The sequence below is a fragment of the Hemitrygon akajei genome, chromosome 6 (genome assembly GCF_048418815.1).
Source record: "Hemitrygon akajei chromosome 6, sHemAka1.3, whole genome shotgun sequence".
In the NCBI taxonomy this organism is placed as follows: Eukaryota; Metazoa; Chordata; class Chondrichthyes; order Myliobatiformes; family Dasyatidae; genus Hemitrygon; species Hemitrygon akajei.
The window spans coordinates 67,137,178-67,161,290 of NC_133129.1; the positions used below are offsets into that span (position 1 = coordinate 67,137,178).

Below are 24,113 nucleotides of genomic sequence, written 5' to 3' on the forward strand. Positions count from 1 at the left end.
TACTATTCACTTAAATGTAACAGCCTAGGTAAAGTAAACAGAAAAGACAAATTTTCCATAGCAGAGTGGTTTAAGAGGGGGAAAAAGCAAACAACATAGAAGTTTAGTAAAAAGATAAGGAACACTTTTTTCACCCCAATTGTGGAGCTCATTCCTTGAAAATGTTGTACAGGTAGAAACCCTGAGCACATTCAAGCTATACTTAAATGTGTACAAAAAGAGCAGTGACCTGCAGGGTTGTGGACCTACTGTTTTGCTAAAAGGTAGGATTAGGCTGGAGAACTGTTGTTTACCAGCAGGGACATTGTGTGGTTAGATAAAAATCTGTTTTATTCAGACAATATGGAGATGAAAGATGCTTGCTTTTGAGGATGTAAAAAAGAATGCTTTTTATTATGTGTAATGGTCAGTTTGATGGAGATGGGAGTAATATGAGATTATTTTCATTTGAATCAAGTACCAACAGTTTTTTTAGTATCTGGAATACTGAAATCAGACTTGAAATTTACATGTTTATCACTCTCCATTTTAATATTTGGATCTGGGTTATGACAGCGTTTAGAGGGGAAATGTTTTGGTTACTGGTTCCCTTTGGACCGGACTTTAACAGGACTGAAAGTGGAAGCAATGAGTAAAACCTAATACCATAACATACATTTAATGTAAATTTATGGCAGAACAATTACTGTCGCTATACTGTGCATTTATTTGGGAATTCTAGATAAAAGTATGTTTACTTTGAATGAGTGGGGGCTGAAGTTGGTGGAACTTGTGTGCTGTTGGATTTGGCAAGGGAGATGCATTTGTTTATCTGTCATCCTCACGGGAACACTTCTTGTGCCTTTGAATTATTACATATGGAAGGGATACCATCAGTAACGTAACTACATTTTAATTCTCAAAGTATGCTTTGATGTGATGTGGGTGTAGCACTGTATTGCACCATCAGTCTGATGTCAGTTTCTTTCAGGTCGTCAGCATTTCACTGAGCTTCTAAACTTGGTAAAGGACCAAAAGATGTACAGTGATGCCTTAAAATTATTCCCGGCAAACAGCCAAGAATACAAGGTATGTTTAAGCTGGTGCCTATTTGCACTAATCAACCAAATCAGAATTCAGAATTAGAATCTGGTTTATTATCACTGACCAATGTTATGAAATTTGTTCTTTGTGGCAGCAGTGCAATGTAATACCTAAAAATTACTATAAGTTACAATAAGAAATATTTTTAACTAAATAGTGCGGAAGAGTGAGACAGTGTTTATGGGTTCATGGACTGTTTAGAAATTTGACAGTAGAGGGGAAGATACTTTACCTAAAATATTAAGTATGCCTTCAAGCTCCTGTACCTCCTCCTTAATGGTAGTAATATGAAGAGTCTATGTCCTGGGTGGCGAGGGTCCTTTGTGACGGATGCCACCTTCTTGATGCATCGCCATTTGAAGATGTCCTTGATGATGGGGAGGCTAGTGCCCATGATGGAGCTGGCCGAGTTTACAACCCTCTGCAGTATTTTCAATAATGTGCTTTGGCACCTCCATATCAGACAGCGATTCAACCAGTTGGAGTACTGACGTGTTACATCTGTAGAAATTTGCTAGAGTCTTTGGTATCATACCAAATTTCCTCAGTCTCCTAAAGAAATCTAGCTGCTGGCATGCCTTTTTTTCATAATTTCATCTATATGTTGGGCCAGGATAGATCCTCAGATATGCTGACAGCAGGAACTTGAGGGTCCTCGTGTGTGTGTGTGTGTGTGTGTGCGTGCGTGACCTCCCCTTCCTCAAGTCCACAATTAATTCCTTGGTCTTACTGACATCAGTGCAAGGTGGTTGTTACAACACCTCTCAACCACCTGATCTATCTCTCTCCTGCATGCCTCTCTGTTACCATCTGATATTCTATCAGCAGATTTACAGATGGCACATGAGCAGTGGCTCTATCATGAAAAGCATTTTTTAAATTTATGTTAATTGTGTCTAAAAGGTTTATTTTGTAGATAATGGTGAGAGTGCAGATAACAAATATAAGAATAAATACCAATTAAGCATAGGGAATAGATTATGCTTTTTTCACAACGTGCCTTCCAAAACCAGTCCGAGAAATATCAAAGAATGTTTTATCTCTCAGTTTGGATTGAACAAGGCCTTTTATTCTTTTAGGAATAGGACCTGAAGATTAAAACAAGTTGAACCTGTTGAACTGATTGATGCAGAAGGAGTGAGTCCCTCAAATAGGAAAATTCAAACCAAAGAGCTATAAATGCAAAGCAGTTACTAATAATTGCAGTGAAGAAATCAGGAGGAACATCTTTATTCACAGTGGTCCTGAGCTTGCCACCACACAAATAGCTATAAAAAGAAAATGAATTGAGAGAGGAAAAACATAGAAAAGACATCCTAAAAGGCTGAACTGAGGTGGATAGAGAAAGGAGAATTGTGTGAAGCATAAACACCATTCTGAAAAAATTAATAATCAAATGCATCAATAACACAGAAAACACAAATGAAAGCAGTGTAGGGGTTAAGCAGGCAAAACAAATAGCTAAAACGTACTGCAGAGCCTAGTTATTTTTTGGTCTATTCACTAATGTTTAACCTAGAGAAATTGAAAATAAATTGTTTAGATTTTGAAAGTGTTTGTTAAAATCTTATTAAAGTTTAAAGACAACAGTAATTGGCTTGCTTTGTGCTGTTTATTGTAAGGAACACATTGGAAATGAATTTTAGTAAGCGGGCAGTAATCCATAATGTTATTCCTGATGCTGGTTTTTGTTACCTTTTTATTTCAGGACATTAATGTTGCATTTGGCGAGTACCTCATCGAGAAGCAATACTTTGAGCAGGCAGGGCTGATCTTCACACGATCTGGGGAATGTGAAAAGGCACTGAATGCTTTCCTGCAGTGCTGCAATTGGCAGCAGGCCCTTTGCATGGCTGCTCAGCTCCACTATACTGATGACAAAATGATTAACATAGCACGCACCTTAGCAGGTAAGGACAGGAAAATCTTCCATGAAGATCATATTGATAAGACAGGTTTGCTTTTGAGCTGTTCCACTAGTTTAACCTTGCATTCGTATGTTTTGCCCAACAAAGATTGACACAACATAATTTATTAAATTTTCAGCAGTCCAGCAGCAGCATTGGCGGTACGTTTAGGGAGAGAGCTTCATATTTCCAGATGGTATGCAGCCACTTGTTGCTGTACTTATTTTTATCCTGTATACTATTTACTCTGTATCATACAGGCAAGGAATTTCATTGCACTCTGGTGTATATGACATAAACTATTCTCAGTCTGAATCTGCTTTTGGGCATCACTCCTGAATGACTTGGTTCCTAAGTTTCAGCCACTTCCAACAGAAGCTTGTCTGCACCTTGCTGCCGAACTAGCTGTTGTGTTGAAATGTGTCTCTGTTACACCAGTGCAGTTCTGAGACTGAATTGAAGCCCATTATTCTCCACTGAGAGGCTTCTATTCTGCAACTGACTAAATAAAATTGCTACCAGCTACTTTAAAGTGTGGAGAAATGTTTCATCAAATATTACTGACATTCCTCACTCTGAAAAGTCGAAAGTTAGAGAGAAAAAATCTGGTGTTTTCCAGGGCGATTGAAGGAACAGCGGAGATATTCTGAGGCAGCCTTAATCCTGGAACAGTATGCTCAGGTAAATGTACCTCTGATTCTCAAGCAAGTGCAAAGCATAGTAGTCAATTTCAGCAGCCCCCAGTCTGTTTAAATGTTACCCGACTGCAGAACTGATGACTTAAATGTTAAACTTACTATTGGACATCCTTCAGCTATTCTGAAGTACAGATTTTATAATTGTACATCAATTTAGAAAATACTGTTCAATTATTCCCATTTTATCCAGGTAATGTTTCCCAAATAAATATGGAAAGAAAATGATCAGGCATACTATGCAAGAGTTTTGGTTTGAAAGCTATAACCTACGGTATGTTATTGTAAGTCTTTAAGTATGAGGTCACAGATACCAGAGAGAGGTAGGTGCACCTCTGCATGTATGCAATTGATTGACATTTTCAGTAAGCTTAATAGTTTACCTTCTGCATTATATTAGGCAGGCTTTGCACTTTTTTTATAACTAGATATTATTTGAATTGTATTTTACATATATTGCATTTTCCCAGTATATGTAACATTGTAACACACATCTGCTTGTTTCAAGAGCCACTATTTTTAGCTTTCATTTCTACTCAAATTTAATTGACTTTTTGCTGTAATAAAAATTTTTCAAAAGCCAGAGATTGCAGATATTTTAAAAGTTTATGTGCTTGAGAAAGGATTCTTTAATTCACTTTAAGAGTGATAAGCTAATATAGTTTGATTAAAACAGTTAATAGTATGTTTATCATAAAATAGCCATGTTTTGGCAAGTTATCTGAATCATGTCTGTGATTAACCTGATATAACATGGCAGTAAATAACATTAAGATGCCAAGCAGAACTTTGTATTGTAATTGTGTTAATATTAATTTTCAAAATAAATTAAAATTATTTTGCTTAATTATATTCTTGTCCCAAGAGATCCACCTGAAATGTTACTCATGGTGAGTTAGTTACTTGTCTATTTCTAGGAATGATATTTTCTAAATTGATGCACGATTGTAAAATCTGTACTTAAATAGGAGAGAATTGCTGCTTGACGATCTGTGATCAGTTGCTGCTCTTTGGCCAGTGTATGATCAATTGTATTGGAAGTAAAAGACAGCTAAACAGAAACACCTGGCCAAAATAAGCCTAACCTATGTGATGCCACATGTATTAAGTGAAAATACTGAAAATGAAAAATGTAAGGGGTGAAATTTCTTTGAAATTGTGCAGACTCAGTCAAGTTCTCCTAAATTTAGAAGGGAGATGGAGGACAGGTTAGCTTTATTTATATTTTGGAAATTTTTGATTGACGAATGGTCTACGATGCAGGCACATAACTGACCAGGATTTCATCTGAAATCATATGCTCATTTAAGCTGTGCTCAAACTGGTAGTAGACATGGATTTGTGACTGGGACTTCTTGTGTTTTTCTACTTGCCTCTGAACTAATTACTGTGACTATGTAGGAAAGAGCAATCCAGCACAGCTGACTGCTGAAGCTTATTGTGATCTTTTCCTGATCAGTGTTTGCAATACTCTTACCACAGCTTTCTGCTGTAACAGAGCAAAAGCAGGCAGAGGCATGGGCAAGTTTGTCTTGCTCACACCAGCGTGCTTGGACAGTAGCTAAAATAAAGAGAGATAGTGTTTTGGGTTTCATTTACAAAGCTGATGATCATCCACTATGCTAGGAGTTTAGTAGAACATCTTTATAGAACAGCAATTAGACCGCAGCTTTAAAACATTGTTGGCATTTCTAGGCACCGCCCTAGGGAGCCTGTCAGGCCTTAGAAAGGATACAGAGGTGATTTACTTGAATGGTACCTGGTGAAAGACATTGTTTGTACAGTGAGATTTATTTTACTTGGAGAAGAGGAATGATAACATTATGAAGAGCTTTGATGGGCTACTTTGGGCGGTATGGTGGGGTAGTGATGAGCACAATGCTTTACAGTGCCAGCGACCCAGCTTCAATTGTAGCCGCTACCCTGATGACTGCGTGGGTTTCTCCCGCAGGTGCTCCAGTTTCCTCCTACAGGCTAAAGACGTACACCAGTGGTTAGATTGGGTCCTTGTAAATTGTCCCTTGATTAGGCTAGGATTAAATCGGAACAGCTGGGCAGCACAGCTGGAGGGGCCTATTCGGTGCTGTGTCTCAGTAAAATAAAAAAAATGTCTGTTTCCAATAACCAGAGATAAACTTGGCCTCAAACTTAAAGTAAGTTGCAAAAGAACAAGAAGCAAGATATTGCAGTGGTGAGTGATAACATTTCAGCAAATTGTTGTTAGTTACACTGTCCCTTTGAAAGTTTGATAGAAGTAGATACTTTTGTAACTACCAGACAATTAGACAAACACTTGCAGAAAGAGGATGTGGAGAAAGAACAAGAGGAGCAGGCCTAACTGCGCAACTCAGCTAAGGGCCCAGTAAGGCAACTGGGCTCATTCTGTACTTCAAGACCATTCAATTCCAACTGGTTGTCTCTTTAGAACATAGAATAGTACAGCACATTACAGGCCCTTCGGCCCACAATGTTGTGCCGACCCTCAAACCCTGCCTCCCATATAACCCCCCACCTTAAATTCCTCCATATACCTGTCCAGTAGTCTCTTAAACTTCACTAGTGTATCTGCCTCCACCACTGACTCAGGCAGTGCATTCCACGCACGAACCACTCTCTGAGTGAAAAACCTTCCTCTAATATCCCTCTTGAACTTCCTTCCCCTTATCTTAAAGCCATGTCCTCTTGTACTGAGCAGTGGTGCCCTGAGGAAGAGGCGCTGGCTGTCCACTCTGTCTATTCCTCTTAATATCTTGTACACCTCTATCATGTCTCCTCTCATTCTCCTTCTCTCCAAAGAGTAAAGCCCTAGCTCCCTTAATCTCTGATCATAATCCCTACTCTCTAAACCAGGCAGCATCCTGGTAAATCTCCTCTGTACCCTTTCCAATGCTTCCACATCCTTCCTATAGTGAGGCTACCAGAACTGGACACAGTACTCCAAGTGTGGCCTAACTAGAGTTTTATAGAGCTGCATCATTACATTGCGACTCTTAAACTCTATCCCTCGACTTATGAAAGCTAACACCCCATAAGCTTTCTTAACTACCCTATCTACCTGTGAGGCAACTTTCAGAGATCTGTGGACGTGTTCCCCCAGATCCCTCTGCTCCTGCACACTACCAAGTATCCTGCCATTTACTTTGTACTCTGCCTTGGAGTTTGTCCTTCCAAAGTGTACCACCTCACACTTCTCCGGGTTGAACTCCATCTGCCACTTCTCAGCCCACTTCTGCATCCTATCAATGTCTCTCTGCAATCTTCGACAATCCTCTACACTATCTACAACACCACCAACCTTTGTGTCATCTGCAAACTTGCCAACCTTCCCTTCTACCCCCACATCCAGGTCGTTAATAAAAATCACAAAAAGTAGAAGTCCCAGAACAGATCCTTGTGGGACACCACTAGTCACAACTCTCCAATTTGAATGTACTCCCTCCACCACAACCCTCTGCTTTCTGCAGGCAAGCCAATTCTGAATCCACCTGGCCAAACTTCCCTGGATCCCATGCCTTCTGACTTTCTGAATAAGCCTACCATGTGGAACCCTGTCAATTGCCTTACTAAAATCCATGTAGATCACATCCACTGCACTACCCTCATCTATATGCCTGGTCACTTCCTCAAAGAACTCTATCAGGCTTGTTAGGCACGATCTGCCCTTCACAAAGCCATGCTGACTGTCCCTGATCAGACCATGATTTTCTAAATGCCCATAGATCCTATCTCTAAGAATCTTTTCCAACAGCTTTCCCACCACAGACGTAAGGCTCACTGGTCTATAATTTCCTGGACTATCCCTACTACCTTTTTTGAACAAGGGGACAGCATTCGCCTCCCTCCAATCCTCAGGTACCATTCCCGTGGACAATGAGGGCATAAAGATCCTAGCCAGAGGTTCAGCAATCTCTTCCCTTGCCTCGTGGAGCAGCCTGGGGAATATTCCGTTAGGCCCCGGGGACTTATCCGTCCTAATGTATTTTAACAACTCTAACACCTCCTCTCCCTTAATATTAACATGCTCCAGAACATCAACCTCACTCATATTGTCCTCACCGTCATCAAGTTCCCTCTCAGTGGTGAATACCGAAGAGAAGTATTCATTGAGGACCTTGCTCACTTCCACAGCCTCCAGGCACATCTTCCCACTTTTATCTCTAATCGGTCCTACCTTCATTCCTGTCATCCTTTTGTTCTTCACATAATTGAAGAATGCCCTGGGGTTTTCCTTTACCCTACTCGCCAAGGCCTCCTCATGCCCCTTTCTTGCTCTTCTCAGCCCGTTCTTAAGCTCCTTTCTTGCTACCCTATATTACTCAATAGACCCATCTGATCCTTGCTTCCTAAACCTCATGTATGCTGCCTTCTTCCACCTGACTAGATTTTCCATTTCACTTGTCACCCAAAGTTCCTTCACCCTACCATTCTTTATCTTCCTCACCGGGACAAATTTATCCCTAACATCCTGCAAGAGATCCCTAAACATTGACCACATGTCCATAGTACATTTCCCTGCAAAAACATCATCCCAATTCACACCCGCAAGTTCTAGCCTCATAGCCTCATAATTTACCCTTCCCCAATTAAAACTTTTCCTGTCCTCTCTGATTCTATCCTTTTCCAAGATAATGCTAAAGGTCAGGGGGCGGTGATCACTGTCCCCCAGATGCTCACTCACTGACAGATCTGTGACCTGACCCAGTTTGTTACCTCTGATTGTTGAAGAATTACTTCAATGATTTCATGCTGACTTTCACCCTTGGAATGAGTCAAATCCAGATCCTGAAGAGTCCTGACGAAGGGTCTCGGCCCGAAACGTCGACAGTGCTTCTCCTTATAGATGCTACCTGGCCTGCTGCGTTCCACCAGCATTTTGTGTGTGTTGTCCTAAAGAGTTTTCTCAGTTGGTTTCCAAAGTTATTTAAACATTGGTTATTAAACTAGTGGCATGTCAGTAGTGAATGGAGAATGAGGAAAACCATAGAGTTCATTTGTTTGTTTTAGACAAGTTTTTTTTGTAGCTGTTTAAAATATAAATAACTCACATTTAGAAAATATTTCTGATCTGCGCTAACTTTTCACTGTTCTTTCCCAAAGGATGACCATGTCCACGGCCTCACACGCTCATTGCAACCTGTAGAACTTTGTGTCTATTTAGATATTCATGAGAACTTATGATATTTCTCACTGCAGGACTGTGAAGAAGCCATTACATCATTTTTAGAAGGATGTGCCTGGGAAGAGTCATTAAGACTGGTACTATTTTTAAATAATGTCAATTCATTCAAGTAGAGCTCACAAATTTATATTTTTGAGAGGAAGCCAAACAGAGTTTCATTGTATCTATGTATAATGACAATAAAGATCATTCATTCATTCATTTATTCATTCATTCACACATTCCTTGATTAATTTGTTGTATCAACTTATAGAATAAGGATATATTACTTATAAAACGTTGTTCCCATTTTGTGTTCCCCGAATCACCCCCATGTGTTGGAATATAGCTGCACCCTATTCCCATTCCACCTTGTTTGTTATTTGGTTAGTCAGCCAAAGCTTTTATAATTCTTCTGGAATAAACTTATTATTTCACAGCCCCTCAATAACCATGGTCTTTGCAAATTTTACAAGCTGAATGCAGTCTCTAATTGTTAACATCTGTATGCAAATATTTTGCTCTAATTTTGTACTTTTGCTTCAGTGTTGTATATAAAAACTAATGTTTAAATAACGCCTTTTGCAGCCTTGGGAAATCCCAAGGCTATGAGGTATTTTTTGAAGAGCAGGTGCTTTTATACTGTAGGAAATGACCATAAATCTATGCACAGCAAACTCCCACAAAAAGCAAAGTTATGAAGTTTTTAATGATGTTGACTGAGCAACAAATACTACCACTACCATTAAAATATATAACAAAACAAATTTCTCCAATTTTCCTAGATTTATAAGTACAACAGGAGTGATATTTTGGAAACAAACCTGAAACCTTCCATATTGGAAGGTAGGTGATATATTTTCCATCCTTTGCTGAATGTTTCACTGGTGATGTTTTCTGGTTCAGACTAACATTATCGTTTTCAAATATCATTCCTCACGGGTACCACGTCTCTCTGTTGATGACCAAGATGTTGCTGAATTTATGTATTTATATTTATAAGATAAATCAAGATTATATTTAAGGTATTTTTTGCTTTTAATGTTATGGTTTGGTTTGGGGGCTATATTTTCAGTTTTTATTAGTGTTCAGTAAAAGTAATTTATTTTGGCTATTAAATTAAAATTTCAGTCAGCCCCAGGACTCCTAGGCGCTTTGTTTGCACATGCATGGGAATTGGAGTGAGACTAGCTTGCAGTCTGTGGGGAAGCAGATTTTAATGCCACAAGTGTTCCTGGCAGTCGTAAATCTTGAGAGAGAATACTGATTTTGGTTTGCTTAACCTTCCAGTGAATTTGGAGGACTTGCAGAGATAGCATATGCAGTATTTCTCCAGTGTCTTGAGGACCCAACAGTAGGTAGACAAGGGTCAGACACATATAAGAAGACAAGGCTGCTTAATAGACTATGATTTTTGTGCTTGGACTGAAGTTCGGATCTTCATCTAGTGTTTGAAGTTACTACATAGATGGTGGGGTGACAGGAATATAATCTAGCAAGGCATTAAGGATGCTTTTTCACATTTTGTCAGTTAAAACCAAAACAAAATTCCAACTGTACCAGTTGTGTTGTAAGATAGCATCTAATTGAAATAAGGAGCCTCACAGTACAAATAATGAATGTTACTCTGTTTTTTATTCTCAATCCAGCCTATAACAACCAGGTGGCATTCCTTGATTCTCAAAAAACATTATTTATTCGTCATAAATCTCGCCTTAAAATTGTACGGGAAATGAAACTGAAAGCACAAGAAGGATTGTTAGGTAAATTTGCACAATCCATCTCAGGTTTGTAATTTTCAAGAGTGATGTTGCAGAATGATGTAAAAGAAATTTCTCTTAAATTTCCTTAGATGAGGAAATGGCTGATGGCCCAGATTCTGATCTGTATTCAGAAAGAAGCAGTTTGTGGTCAGCAGGTGGAATGAGCTCCAAATATTCACACAGTAACTCCAGGATATCAGCGTAAGTTATTAGTTAACATTCCCATAAGATTCCATTCCTGTACCCGTTTGTCCCAACCTGTACACAGCTAAAACTGCACAAGTTGGGGTTCTGGAATTTAAAACAAATTAGTTTTGTGACAAACCTCACATTGTCTGTAGCCTAACGTACTAAGTGAAAAGAGATGTTGGGTATCTGCAAAGTGGTGATCTGTCAGAGACTCGTGATTATGACCTTGCATTTCACTGGGCATTCAAACTACTTTGCAGCCTCAAGGCTGTCAAATTAGGCAGTATTGATTCAAGGAAAAGCATTGATCATTTTTCAAGCAATAATCCCATAAACTGTAATGACCAGTAATCTGGTATTTGGGGATAAGCATTGGCCACTGAAGAAAACTCCCACTCCCTTCAACTAATGACACTTGTGTATGAAGGTACCTCTGAAGAATGGCACTCTTCAAGTACTGCACTGAAAGAGTTAGTCTGAATCTCAAAATGCCTTCTTGGAGGTGGGAATTGAATTTGTCACATTCTGATCAGAGGCAGGAGTCCATGATGGACACCTTGGTGTGGAGGTAAGGATGTGGGGAAGAAGTACGAAATTACACCAGGTGTGTTGAACACCTGAAATATCAACCCTCCTTTTCCCTCCACTGATGCTGCCTGACCCAGTAAGTTCCTCCAGCATCCTGTTTGTTGCTGCAGATTCCAACATCGGTGGTTTCTTGTGTCTCTGTTGAATGACATTGAGTAATTTTTAGAAAATCATGCACGCTGAACGAAATGTTTCCTGTATTGTAAATTCTCAGTTGCAGTTGCCTTCTGTAGAAGATGTATTGTCAAGTATCTGCTTGTATTTGGGGTCTTTTTGGTGACTAAAGATAGCGCACATTCGAAGTTCAAGACTGCGAAGTAACAATACCACATCAACAGTTCTTGTATGTCTGCATTACAAATTTAATCAAATTCTTAACCACGGCATAGTGATGACTGAGCTGGTGGGTTTGACATAGCTTTAAGTGGAATGTTTATAGATAGCTGCATTTGGTAATTTAATTGCAGCTTTTAAAGGCCTGTGAAAATGAAAAAGGGGTTTGCTTGGTTAGTACACAGACTTGAGATGTGTAATACAAGCCATTAAGTGTATCAGCAGCAGTTTGCAAACCTGTCAGATAGTCTGGTAATTGAGCATGATTTGAAGGATGTGGTTTAGAAAACCAAAGACTTGCAATTAACTGGCACTTTTCACAAGCTCTGGATGTTCCAAGGGCCAATGACAGTGTTGTGAAGCGTTGTCATTATTGTAGCGATAATAACAGCCAGTTTGAGCACTGCTCCCACGAACAGTGGTGTGATCATAACAAGAAACATAGTTTATTGAATGATGTTAGGTCAGTGATAAATGTGAGTACTGCGGCTCATAATCTAATCCTCCTTGGGAAAGTGCCACAGTATTATTTACATCCATTTGAGAAAGTAGATCAGTCTAGCCTAAACTCCTTTTAAAGTCAACGCGCCCAGTAGAATAGTGTCCACTTGACAGTTTACTAAAATCTGTTGTGCTAAAGCTTCAGGGTCTGACAACAGTGAAAGCCACATGGGCATATCTGTTGGTGTTTTGCCATTATCTTAAAGCCTTTATTTAAGCTTGTGAATCTCTAACCCAGTACTAACTCCACAATAATAATCTATGTCACTATAAAACCACTTTAAACCTGTGAATTTTGTAGGCGGAGTTCAAAAAACCGTCGTAAAGCAGAACGAAAGAAGCACAGCTTGAAGGAGGGGAGTGCTATGGAAGACATAGCACTGCTGGAAGCATTGAAAGAAATAATATGTACAGTGGACAAACTGACAGGTATTTCCTAGCTCTTAACTTATTTTTTGTTTTTTAAAAAAAAAAGACTGTAGTTTCTTCTTGTTCCTTAAAACTGATGGAACATTTTAATCAAAAGTAATGTGTATATTCTCGAAAACCAAAGGCTTTTAATGACACATAGGAATTAGGAGCTGGAGTAATCCACTTGCTCCCTCGATGATAGCAGATCTGAGCGCAGTGGTTTCTAGTGCATAACCTCAACCCTGTTTTGCCGTGTAGCCATGGTTATCTTTTATCCCTTTGTATGTGCACCCTTGCCTTAATGTTCAAAGACACTTCTACACCAACTTTCAAGGAAGAAAGTTCCAAAGAATTGTGTTCCCATCATCCCTGTACCTAAGAAAAACAAGGTAATGCCTTAATGACTGCCATCCAGTAGCTCTGACATCCACGATCATGAAGTGCTTCAAAAGGCTGGTCATGGTGTGCATTAACTCCAGCCTCTGAGACACCCTCAACCCACTGCGATTTTCCTACCACTGAAACAGGTAGACACAAGCTCCATGGCCCTATGCTTAACTCTGGAGCATCTGGACAGTAAAGGCATTTGATTTTTTTTTTACATATTACAATCCTGCCTTCAGTACTATAATTCTGAGCACTGAACTCCTAAACCTGGGAATCAACCCATCCTTCTGCAAATGGATCCACAACTTCCTGACCAACAGACTGCAACTAGTAGGATATGCTGCACCATCTCTGCCATGATTATTCCAAACACTGGTGCTCAGCCCCCTCCTCTACTCCCTGTGCCGTGATGACTACTCAACCACCCTGCTCATGGACAGTTTGTCCCACTCCCAACAGAGAGGAGGCTACTTACCATCCATGTCAGAACCACCAGACTCAGACATTTACTCCCCTCAAGCCGTCAGGCTGATCAACTCCTCCACCCACTAATCCACCCCTCCATGCCTCCAACCACCACTCCTCATTTCCTGTCAGAGTCACCTTATATACAGTCACTCCTGTGCCTAGCATCATTTTATAGATATACAATCAATCTACACATGTGTATAAGTTATCTTATGTATTTATATTTTTTGTAATATTTTTTATTATTGTGTTCTTTATCTTAGTGTGTTATGTGTTGCATTGGGTCCAGAGTATCAATTATTTCAGTCTCCTTTACACTGGTGTGCTAGAAGTAACATTAAACAATCTTGAATGCTGAATCTTAACTGTGTGGCCAGATTCTGCTCTAATTCCACCCACAACTTTGCAGATGATATGACTGTAGTGGAACATAGCTCAAATAACAATGAATTGGAGTACAAAAAGCAAATGGCAACAACCTTTCTATCAGTGTCAGCAAAACAACAAAAGAGCTGATCATTGACTTCAGGAAGGGGAGCAATGTACATGTTCCTGTCTACAGTAATGGTGCTGAAATTGAGAGGGTTGAGATATTGATGTTTGTAGGGGTGAACGTTGCCTGTCCTGATCCAACTAGACACAGCAGCCAGGAAAGCTCATTAATGCCTCTTTTTCCTCAGGAGACTAAAACATTTGCATGTCCCCATTGATTCTTAGCAATTTTATCAATGCACCACAGAAAGCATCCTATTTAAATGCTGCAGGGTTTGGTATGGCAACTGCTTTGCCTGTGACTGCAAGAAACTTCAGAAAGCTTAACACATCTCAAAAACCAGCCTTCCGTCCATGGACTAAGGAAAAACTTCTCCCAGAGAGTTGTGGGGGTCTGGAATGCACTGCCTCAGAAGGCAGTGGAGGCCAATTCTCTGGATGCTTTCAAGAAGGAGCTAGATAGGTATCTTATGGATAGGGGAATCAAGGGATATGGGGACAGGGCAGGAACCGGGTATTGATAGTAGATGATCAGCCATGATCTCAAAATGGCGGTGCAGGCTCGAAGGGCTGAATCGTCTACTCCTGCACCTATTGTCTATTGACTCTGCCTATATTTCCTGCTGATTCAGTAAAGCAGCCAATGTAATCAAAGACCCCACATTCTTCTCCCCTCTCACATTGGGTGGTAGAAGCAGAAGCCTGAAAGCACATACCACAGGGCTCAAGGATAGCTTCTATCCTACTGTTATAAGACTATTGAATGTTTCCCTAGAAGGATACAGAGGGCTCTTGACCTCATTCTACCTTGTTATGGTTGTGCATCTTATTGTCTGCCTGCTGTTACACATTATTCTGCATTCTATTATTGTTTTACCTTGTACCAACTCAATTGCATTGTGTAATGATTTGATCTGTATGAACAGTATGTAGGACCAGCTTTTTACTTCAGTGCTTGTGACAATAAAAAGAGCATTCTAATTCCTCTGTTTAAAACTTCCTAGTTGTAAACAGGACCTTTTGTATAGACTCTCCCAGAAGAGGAGCCACCCTCTCAAGACATTTCAGGATCTTATAGGGTTCAGTCAACTTGAGCCTGGTTCTTCTAACCTCCAACAGAAACAAGTTAACCAGCCATCAGCAAATACATTCTATGCTATCATCAATCAGTTAATTGTAACATGTTCAGGCTCCAGCACTGATCCACGTGATTTGTCAGTCAATACATTCCAGTCAGCAAAAGACTGAAATGCCTATGCTCTGTTTCCATCACCCAGCCAATCTTTTTTTAATGCCATTATGTTACCTTCCACCGTCAGCCAGCCAGTCTTCATTTAATGACATTATGTTACCAGCCACTGTGAGCTTTATGTTCACAATATCCTTTGAAGAGGCACCTTATCAAATGCCTTCTCAGTACAACACAAAAGCAGGCCCTTTGGCCATCTACTCTATGCCAAGTTATGCTGTCAAGTCCCATTGACCTGCATCCAGACCATAGCCATCCATCTCCCTTTGATTCATGTAGCTATCTAAATTTCTTTTAAATATTGAAATTACATCCACTGGCAGCTCATTCCACACTCTCACTAACCTCTAAGTGAGTAACTTCCCCTAATATCCCTTTAAAATATCACCCTTCACCCTTAACCTAGTTCTAGTCTCGCCCAACCTCAATGGAAAAAGCCTGCTTGCATTTAACCTGTCTATACCCCTCATAATTTTTTATACCTTTATCAAATCTCCCACACTCTCCCCACTGTAACACCGGTCCTGCAGGTAGGTGACCAGAACCCACACAACACTTCAAATTAGACCTTGCCAGAGTCTTCTACAACATCCCAACTGCTTTGATTTATGAAGGCCGATTTGCCAAAAGCGCTCTCTATGACCCTATCTAATTATGATGCCACTTTCAATGAATTATGGATCTGTATTCCAAGATCCTTCTGTTCTGCCGTGCTTCTCATTGCCCTACCACTCACTGTGTAAAGTCTAACCCTGGTTTGTCCTCCCAATGGACAATAATTCACACTTGTCTGCATTAAATTCCATATGCTTTTTTTCAGCCCATTTGCTAGCTGTTATAGATCCATCTGCAAGCTTTGGTAATCTTCCTTCTTCCTCACTGTCCACTACTTCCCCAGGTTTGTGGTCATCCACAAATTTGCTGATTATTGGGCTGCCCTCCAGGGAAGGTAGCACCTGGATATATGGGACCTGAATTGCAGGGGAACTAATCTCCCACAACACCCTCCCCCGCCCAGTGCGACACCAGCAAACCTTCCCGCAAGGATATTAGTCCCCCTCCAGTTCATGTGCAAACCGTTCCACCTGTCCAGATCCCACTTTCCCATGGAAAAGAGCCCAATGATCCAAAAATTTGAAGCCCTCCCTCATGCACCATTTCCGTAGCCACATGTTAAACTATATGATCTTCCTATTTGTGGCCTCACTAGCATGCAGTGTGGCTGCAATCCTCAGATCACTGCTGTGGAGGTCCTGTCCTTTAACTTAGCACCTAACTCCTTGAACTCACTTCGCAGGATCTCCTACACATACCATTTGTACCAATGTGGACTACAGCCTCTGCTGCTCACTGTCCCACTTCACAATGCTATGGACTTGATCCGAGTTGTCCCTGACTCTGGCACCTGGAGGCAACGTACTATCTGGGAATCTCATTCTTGTCCACATAACCTCCTGTCTGTTCCCCTAACTATTGGATCTCCAATCAGTACAGCTCACCTCTTTTCCCCTCCTTCCCTTCTGAAGCACAGAGCCCTGACCACTGTGACTTTTCTCTGCTATGTCATCCTGCCAGTGGTATCTAAAACAGTGTATCTGTTGTTGAGGGAAACGGCCAGAGGAGTACCCTGCATTGGCTGCCTAACCCCTTTTCATCCCTCTTTACAGTCACCCGGTTACCTGTGTGTCTTGCACCTTAGGTGTAGCTATCTCCCTGTATTGCCTGTCTGTCAACCCCTCAACCTCCCAAATGATCCAGAGTTCTTACAAACCAAATTGCTGCAGGTTTGTAAGAAGTTGCAGCTGGATGCACTTCTCGCAGATATAGTTGTCATGGATTTTGAAAGTCTCCCTGCCTTTCCACATCTCATAAGAGAAGCCTTTCACTGTCATATCTGGCATTCTCACTGCTCTGACTGTGTAATAAGAAAAGGAGAAAGGAAAGAAAAGCCTCAGTCCCCCACTTTAACACTCACCCAATCCAACAATGGATTTATTATCAGCTTGGGAGTTTCTCAGGCTTTAGGACAAAGTGATTAGAATTCTCTGGAAGGGGTGGTTTGGATTTTTTAGCTTTGATTATTAGCTTTGTTGTTTCTTACTTTTGCCCAATGTGTTTAGGGAAAAATTGAATCTCTTCCACCTCTGGTGCTTCCTTCGTCATGTCAGTAGCTCCTCTCAGTTTACTATCAGTCATACAGGTCCTGGGTGGAGGTTTGGGAATACTGTCGCACACAGATGCAGAAGGATTATTCATTGCTGTTTCCATAACTGTTTTGTTTAACCAGTCAGAGTTGTTAGCCCTGAGCTGAACCCCTGAACCAGTCTTAGCCTGGCCTCTAGCCTTTGACCTATTTACTATGGATGACCCTCCCAAGAGCCAAAGCATATAAAGCCCTGACTCCAGCCAGCACAGCTCTCTGGGTCACTGAGGCACGCAAGCCTCCAAACTACAGCAAGGTTGTGGTGCTCTTGGAGGAACTTTGTTGTTAATTTCCCTTTATTGGTTAAAGGGGTAAACAGTGTTCTCTCACCTGTTACAAACTCAACTTGAATTATTAATTTAAGAGGCAAAGTGTAAATTTGGCTTTCTTTGGCTTCTTCCATAACTTTACCGTCAATGAAATGCTTTGGATGTATGTACTACTGTAATGTAGAAAACATGGCAGGCAATTTGTGCTCTCCAAGCATGCAAAGCAGTATTGAGATACAGTATTAAAATAAACATTTGTTATTTAATGATTTTGATGATAGATGGATGCTGGCAGGGCACTATAAAGTTCCATAGGATAGCTTACTAGTATCAGAGAGGCAACTGACTTCCATGGAAAGCTAGCACCTTGGACAGTGTAATTCCACTCAGTTACTGTATTAGAGAGAGTAACAGCTTTGGGCTTGTATTCTGCTTTCTGACATGGAACTTGAAATGTAGCATCTAGTTCAAAGGCGAAAGCAAGTAATAACTGAGCTCATCCTGTTGTTTCCTGATTTTTGTATTTAACAATTTTTTAATTTAACATTAACTTTTACAAATCTAATATTCGAAGCTTAGCTAATTCATGTCTGAATTCCTTATTTTCAGCTTATTTTGTTGCTTATGATTTTTTAAAATTTATTTACATGAATCTTAAATATTAAGTCTGTTTTCTGTGGGTTTTTTTGTCCAGGTGAAGTTCACAGCTTATTGAAAGTTTTGGTCCTTTTTGGCTTTGATGATCAGGCTTCAGAGCTGCAAAAAGTTCTTGAAGGCATCCTACAGCTAATGGAAAAGTCAATTGCAGACATCTGGCACTCTGATGTGAAGAAATCCACTCTCTGTCCAGTAGGTGAAGCGATAATGATACCAGTAAATGATGCAATGATGCACTTCTTACTCATGATCAGGAGTAACATCTGCCATTTACCATCTCACATAAAATACCATTTCACGTACCAGAAGTCAACAACTCTTCTTTAGCAAATAACCATAATGACTTAACTAAGGTCAGGTTGTTTCCTGCATGCTTTGTAAAATCAGTGAAGGGAACAGCACATCTTGACTACAGACGGGGAATTCATGGCGGCTACTTTCAGGCCTGCAAACATTTTCTGTCATTATTTTTAATTAAGTAAGTGTGATCACATCAGTCAGTGACATTCTGCATTTTCAGTTAATTGTATCTCCAAGCCTGATCGAGAATTATTGTTTATCCTAATGAACAATGACAAGACACAGAATTGCCTCTGGTTGATCTGTCAGTGCCACACAATTTGAAATCATATGTTTAGGAGTATTTCAGTTGAGCACATGCTACACCTGAAACCCTGGGAGAAGCATTAAGGCATGGAGAATGTAAGTGCTGGGACTTGGAGCAGAAAAAGCAAACTGCTGGAGCAATTCATTAGGTGGAGCAGCACATGTGGAGGCAACGCTTCAGGTTGACCCTGGATCTGGCACAAACTTTCAACTACCTTCTTGCCTCCACAGATGCTGCATGGCCCACTGAGTTCTTCTAGCAGTTCGTTTGAAAAGCAAAGTCTGTTTTCGGACACAATTTGAGAATTTTCTCTCCTCCCCCCTCCCCCATGATCTCTTGTATGATCACAATAAATCCAGGATCTTGCTTTTTGCCTGGATTGCACCAGAGTTTGGAGGTAGAACACATGCTGCCATAAATGGCAATGGTGTTGCTAAAATTAAGCAATTGAATGACATACAAGGGCTTTGATGATCCTTCTGTGCAACTTTACTGTAAAGCACATTGGTTTTGCAGTTGTCAGACACCATGCACTGCAGATTACCGGGTATGAAATGTGGTTAGATGCAAGGATCAGTTATCTGCACCATTAAATTTCCTTGTTATCATGAGAAAGATAGAACAAATCTAAAAAAATGCAAAGCCAGAGGAAGCTGTGCTACTAAGATTGAAGTACTGAATTTCTGTCACAAACAAATATGGGTTTGAGGGTCGGCACAACATTGTGGGCCGAAGGGCTTGTAATGCGCTGTACTATTCTATGTTCTAACATCCGTTAAGAAAAAGAGGAGTCAATACAGCCCCTTAATGCTATTCCAGCATTAAATTAGATGATGGGATCTGTATATCAGCCTGTTGGTTCTTTAACTCTTCATATTTCAAACAAAATTCTCAATCTTGGGTTTGAAACTTTCATTTGATCCCAGCCTCATGACTTGTTGGGGAATAGTTCAGGATTTCCTATAGCCCTCTATGTGAAGAAGTGCTTCTGCATCACTTGTAGACTATAGCTTGAACGTTAATCCTGGTGTTATCCATTCGTTCCACTGATATCTTCAATCAACTGAAATACCAAAATTAGATCATCTCCTCAACCAAAGTTCTAATTCAGTGGAATTCTTTAGTTTAACTCCTTGTCGTTTGAAATTAAATTATGGATAAACAACAGATCTCACTAAACCAATATCTTTTAGGATTTGGATGTCACTGGCAAGGCCAGCAGTCACTGCCCATGAGAAAATGGTGATGAGCAATCACTTTGAACTGCTACAGTCCTTCCACAGTACTGGAAATTGGAAAAAAGCTGCAAATGCTGGGAATACTTAGTATCTTTTGAAAGAGAAGAAAGGGTTAATGCTTCTGGTCTGTTTTCATTTTCAGCACTTTGCTTTGCTTTCATGGTACAGTTAGGTCAGGTCTATCCAGAATTCAAACCCAGCTATGATAAAAGGATATCAGTAGATTTCCAAGTCAGACTGAAGTGCAACAAGGAGGGGAAGCTGCAGATATGTCAGTTAAGGGAAGATCTCTTATGCTCTTTGATCCAGAAGGGCACTCAAGTGATTATTCCCACCTAGTGCTGGAGAATTCCCCGATGATGATTACAAAGATTAAAAGATCCTCAGATTTCACAGATTAGTCAAAGGATAGCAATCATGAGCCAAATGAATGACAGAATTGGGTTAAGCAGATGAATAGGCTGCTGTGTTCCTTGCTTGTCAAAAATGAAAAGAGAAAGAAAATATATTCAAACCTGTTATTTCATTTTATTCAGATGTGGCATTTTGTATATTTGGGACATTGAAAATTGAAGTTCAAGTTTGAGTAAGTATTAATATTTGCCACTTGTATCAATTTTTTTCTGCTTATTTTAGGTTCTTGGCCCAGATTCTACTGTGAATAGTATTACCAGCTCCCTCCAATGGCCAAGAAGTGGAACAACAGCTCACCAAGGTCAGTCGTGCAAGCGATGGTAGTCAGAAGTACCGTGCAGAAACAGGCCCTTCAGGCCATCTAGTATGTGCAGATCTGTTATTCTGCTTGGTCTCTGTGACTGCCCACTCACCCTTAGTGGAAAAATGTAACTCTTCCTGTTATCAGGCTAGCATTAAATAGGTGGATTGCTGTGTGGTGTGGCTCACTGGACCAGAAAGGCTTGTTCTGCACAGTATCTGAATGAATGAATAAATAAATATTAAATAAACAAATAAGTAAATAAAAGGCCAGCTTACACTTAGCCTATCTATACTCTTAATTTTATATACCTCCATCAAGCCTACCCTCATTCTCCCACACTTCAGGTAATAAAGTCCTATTCACCTTTCACTGTAACTTGGGTTCACAAGTCCTGACAGCATCCTTGTAATGGATCCCTTGTATCCTATCCCAATCCACCCCTACGAGATCTCTTCTGAGGCTATCAACATTGGCCTCTGTCCAATTCAGAATCTCAACCTGAAGAAGCGTGTGTAAGGGAATAGTTTGGATTTAGTGATCACAATTTCATTAGTTTAAAGATAATTATGGAGAAGGAACTAACGGAATTATGATCACTAGATCCAAAGTATTCCCTTGCACACGGTTACTTGTTAGAGCAAAGCTCAGTTAAATTTTCGTGTACAGCCATTCAGAGATGAGTAGCATAACCTTTAAAACAGCAGTGATTTTTACTTAAAGTCAGGATGCACACACTTTGAGATTGCTTTATTGTAAGAAAAAGAATGACAAATACAGGACACCTCCAACCACTCTACAATAAATTACATAATTTTGAAATGTAGTAACTGTTGCTGATTTTATGCAAGTGAGCTCTACATTAAAATACCAACTGGGTCTTTGATGGATAAGCAGTGACCAGGATAAGGGAGAAAACTTCCCAGCTGTCTTCGCCAAAGTACACCCCCTCGCTTCTACTGTGGGAGAGTAGGTCTAGAGCTTTCAGTCAAGCAGAAAACTCAGTAATATGTAGAAGGCAGGTGATGAAGATAAGACAGCTAAAAAATAATAAACCAAAGTGCGACCTAGATTTAAATTTCAGAGCATTTAGGAAGTGGTTTTATATAGATGTGAATAGAAAATGTTCTGTCTTGCAAAAGCTAAAGTGTTTATTATTATTGAAGTACTGGGTGCTAACTACAATGAAGAAGCAGGTTGGCAGAGCTAATGAACCTGGCTATTGTTAATTTAGCAATGGAATGCAGTGTTAAAATGATACAATTATTGAGAGTTAAAGGTGGCTCCTTTACTATTGTTAATTTAGCAATGAAACAACTCCACTCTGATAAGTTGCAGTAAACTATCAACATACCATCCATCAGTGTACAAAAATTAAGGGAATTAATCAAAATAGGGCCACATGTAGTAAGTTACCACAACTGACTGAAGTGGGTTTAAAAACTTGAAACAGTTCATTTTATTGGGGAGGACAATTGTGAACTTGTTTACAAAAACAATTGTTTCAGTTGTGAATTGTACAGGTATGTTTCATCTATGGTAAATGGAACTTGGCTGAGAAAATCAACATTTATTATCCATGCCTAACAATGCTGACGAATTGAGAATGAGCCACTTTCTGAACAACTAACATGTGCTAGCTGCCTCCTCAAGGCAAAGAAAGTCAAGTCCAGTGTATATGGAACCACATCCGAACCTCGGCTAGAACAGATTTCCTTCCCTAAAAGATATTGGGGGTGCATCTGAGTTTGAAGTTCAGGGTCATTCTTAGTGATACAAGTTTGTTGTTCCAAGTCAAGATGAGATTGAAAGCGATGTCTTTGGATTAATACTGTTTTATTCATAATGTAATCAGCATACCCTGAATTTAGATCAATTGGTATTGCCTGATCAAATGTATTTCATTTTTTCAGATGAAGAGATCTTTGTCCCACCCAAGCTCAGTAAGAACATGAAGTGGAAGCTGAATATTCTATAAATTAACTCCAGTCAACCATATCACCATCTTTGGTCTGTGTATGATTCAGTCAGCATTACATAACTGGCTTGTGAAAATGATTAACATTGGTGGATGCACAACAGGGATATGGATGCTTTCTGCAGATACGAAAGATGACCATGACATTATGACAATCATAATCACAGTAATATTAACCATCAGTTCAAAATCTTGGTCGACTGTTATATCCTTGTAAAATAAAAATCTGTATTTTATTTTCTTTTACAAATGGTTCCATCGCTATCAAAATCATTGTGGTACAACATAAGAATGGGTGAAGAAAAAGCCATTTATCACAGAAGCACTTGGGCAGCAGGAACAGATCCCCAAATGAGTGCAGAATCTACAAATGTTAGATGTTCGATGCTTGCTGTGATAGGAAAACCATCAGTGACAAAACCAAAAATAGCTGAGAGGTACCAGTGAGGTCGGCTGTAAGAGCTGAATTAAGATCAAGACTTCTTGCAAGTGGGGGAAAAACTCTTGTACAGTATATGGTTTTATTTATAGGTGCTTTGAAAATTTTTAAGTCTACAGCAGAAATTCAGATGTCAGTTGATGAGTCTGTATGATAGTTGTCAATTTATATTTTATTCTGTTTATACATAGTATGGTGCTAGTTTGGTTGCAAAAAATTGAGTAAGCAAAGTACCTACACAATAAATTGCAAAGGTATTGGCAATAGAACATATAAACTACTGCTGCTTTAACAAATGTGGTTAAGATTCATTATTTCGCATCAAAATGTTCATAATACCCCAAACACTTTCTACCATCTCAAGGCATGACAGAAGTGTATTACAGCATTTTCCATTTGGCTGGATTGGTGCAGGCTCGCCAAAACTCAAGAAGTTCAATATCGTGGACAAAACGGACACCTCTTCAGTACCTTGACCCTTCATCAGTAGCGCCCCATGACCGCACTGTGTACTGTCTACAAAGTACACACCGCAAAGCTTCAGCAAACTGAAATGTTAACTGCTGTCTGATGCTGATGCTGCATACTCTGGAATCTTTGCAGTACCACCATGTTATGTTCTCAGTAGTTTATCCCACCTGCTGCTTCTGCCTTCATAGGTTTTATGTGCCTTTTGGTTGGGTATATATTAGGAGGCCACAAGTGCTCTCCAATTTATAAAACTAGAGCCAGCTACCCCAAGGAAAATCCTTCAGATAATTTTTATGTATTTAAAAAGTAAGG

General features: G+C 39.9%; 1 protein-coding gene across 2 annotated transcripts in view; it reads left to right on the top strand.

Annotated features, from left to right (window-relative positions):
* elp1 (elongator acetyltransferase complex subunit 1) overlaps positions 1-23,141 on the top strand; it is an 89,704-nt gene extending 66,563 nt beyond the window's left edge. For both annotated transcript variants that reach the window (XM_073048555.1, XM_073048556.1), the window contains 11 exons: positions 971-1,068; positions 2,792-2,993; positions 3,610-3,671; positions 8,879-8,941; positions 9,629-9,689; positions 10,493-10,606; positions 10,696-10,807; positions 12,519-12,646; positions 18,391-18,545; positions 20,835-20,913; positions 22,827-23,141. In XM_073048555.1, coding sequence (XP_072904656.1) covers positions 971-1,068; positions 2,792-2,993; positions 3,610-3,671; positions 8,879-8,941; positions 9,629-9,689; positions 10,493-10,606; positions 10,696-10,807; positions 12,519-12,646; positions 18,391-18,545; positions 20,835-20,913; positions 22,827-22,891 — 1,139 coding nt within the window. In that variant the 3' untranslated portion in view covers positions 22,892-23,141. The remainder of the gene's footprint in view (positions 1-970; positions 1,069-2,791; positions 2,994-3,609; positions 3,672-8,878; positions 8,942-9,628; positions 9,690-10,492; positions 10,607-10,695; positions 10,808-12,518; positions 12,647-18,390; positions 18,546-20,834; positions 20,914-22,826) is intronic.
* Positions 23,142-24,113: the final 972 nt, after the last annotated feature.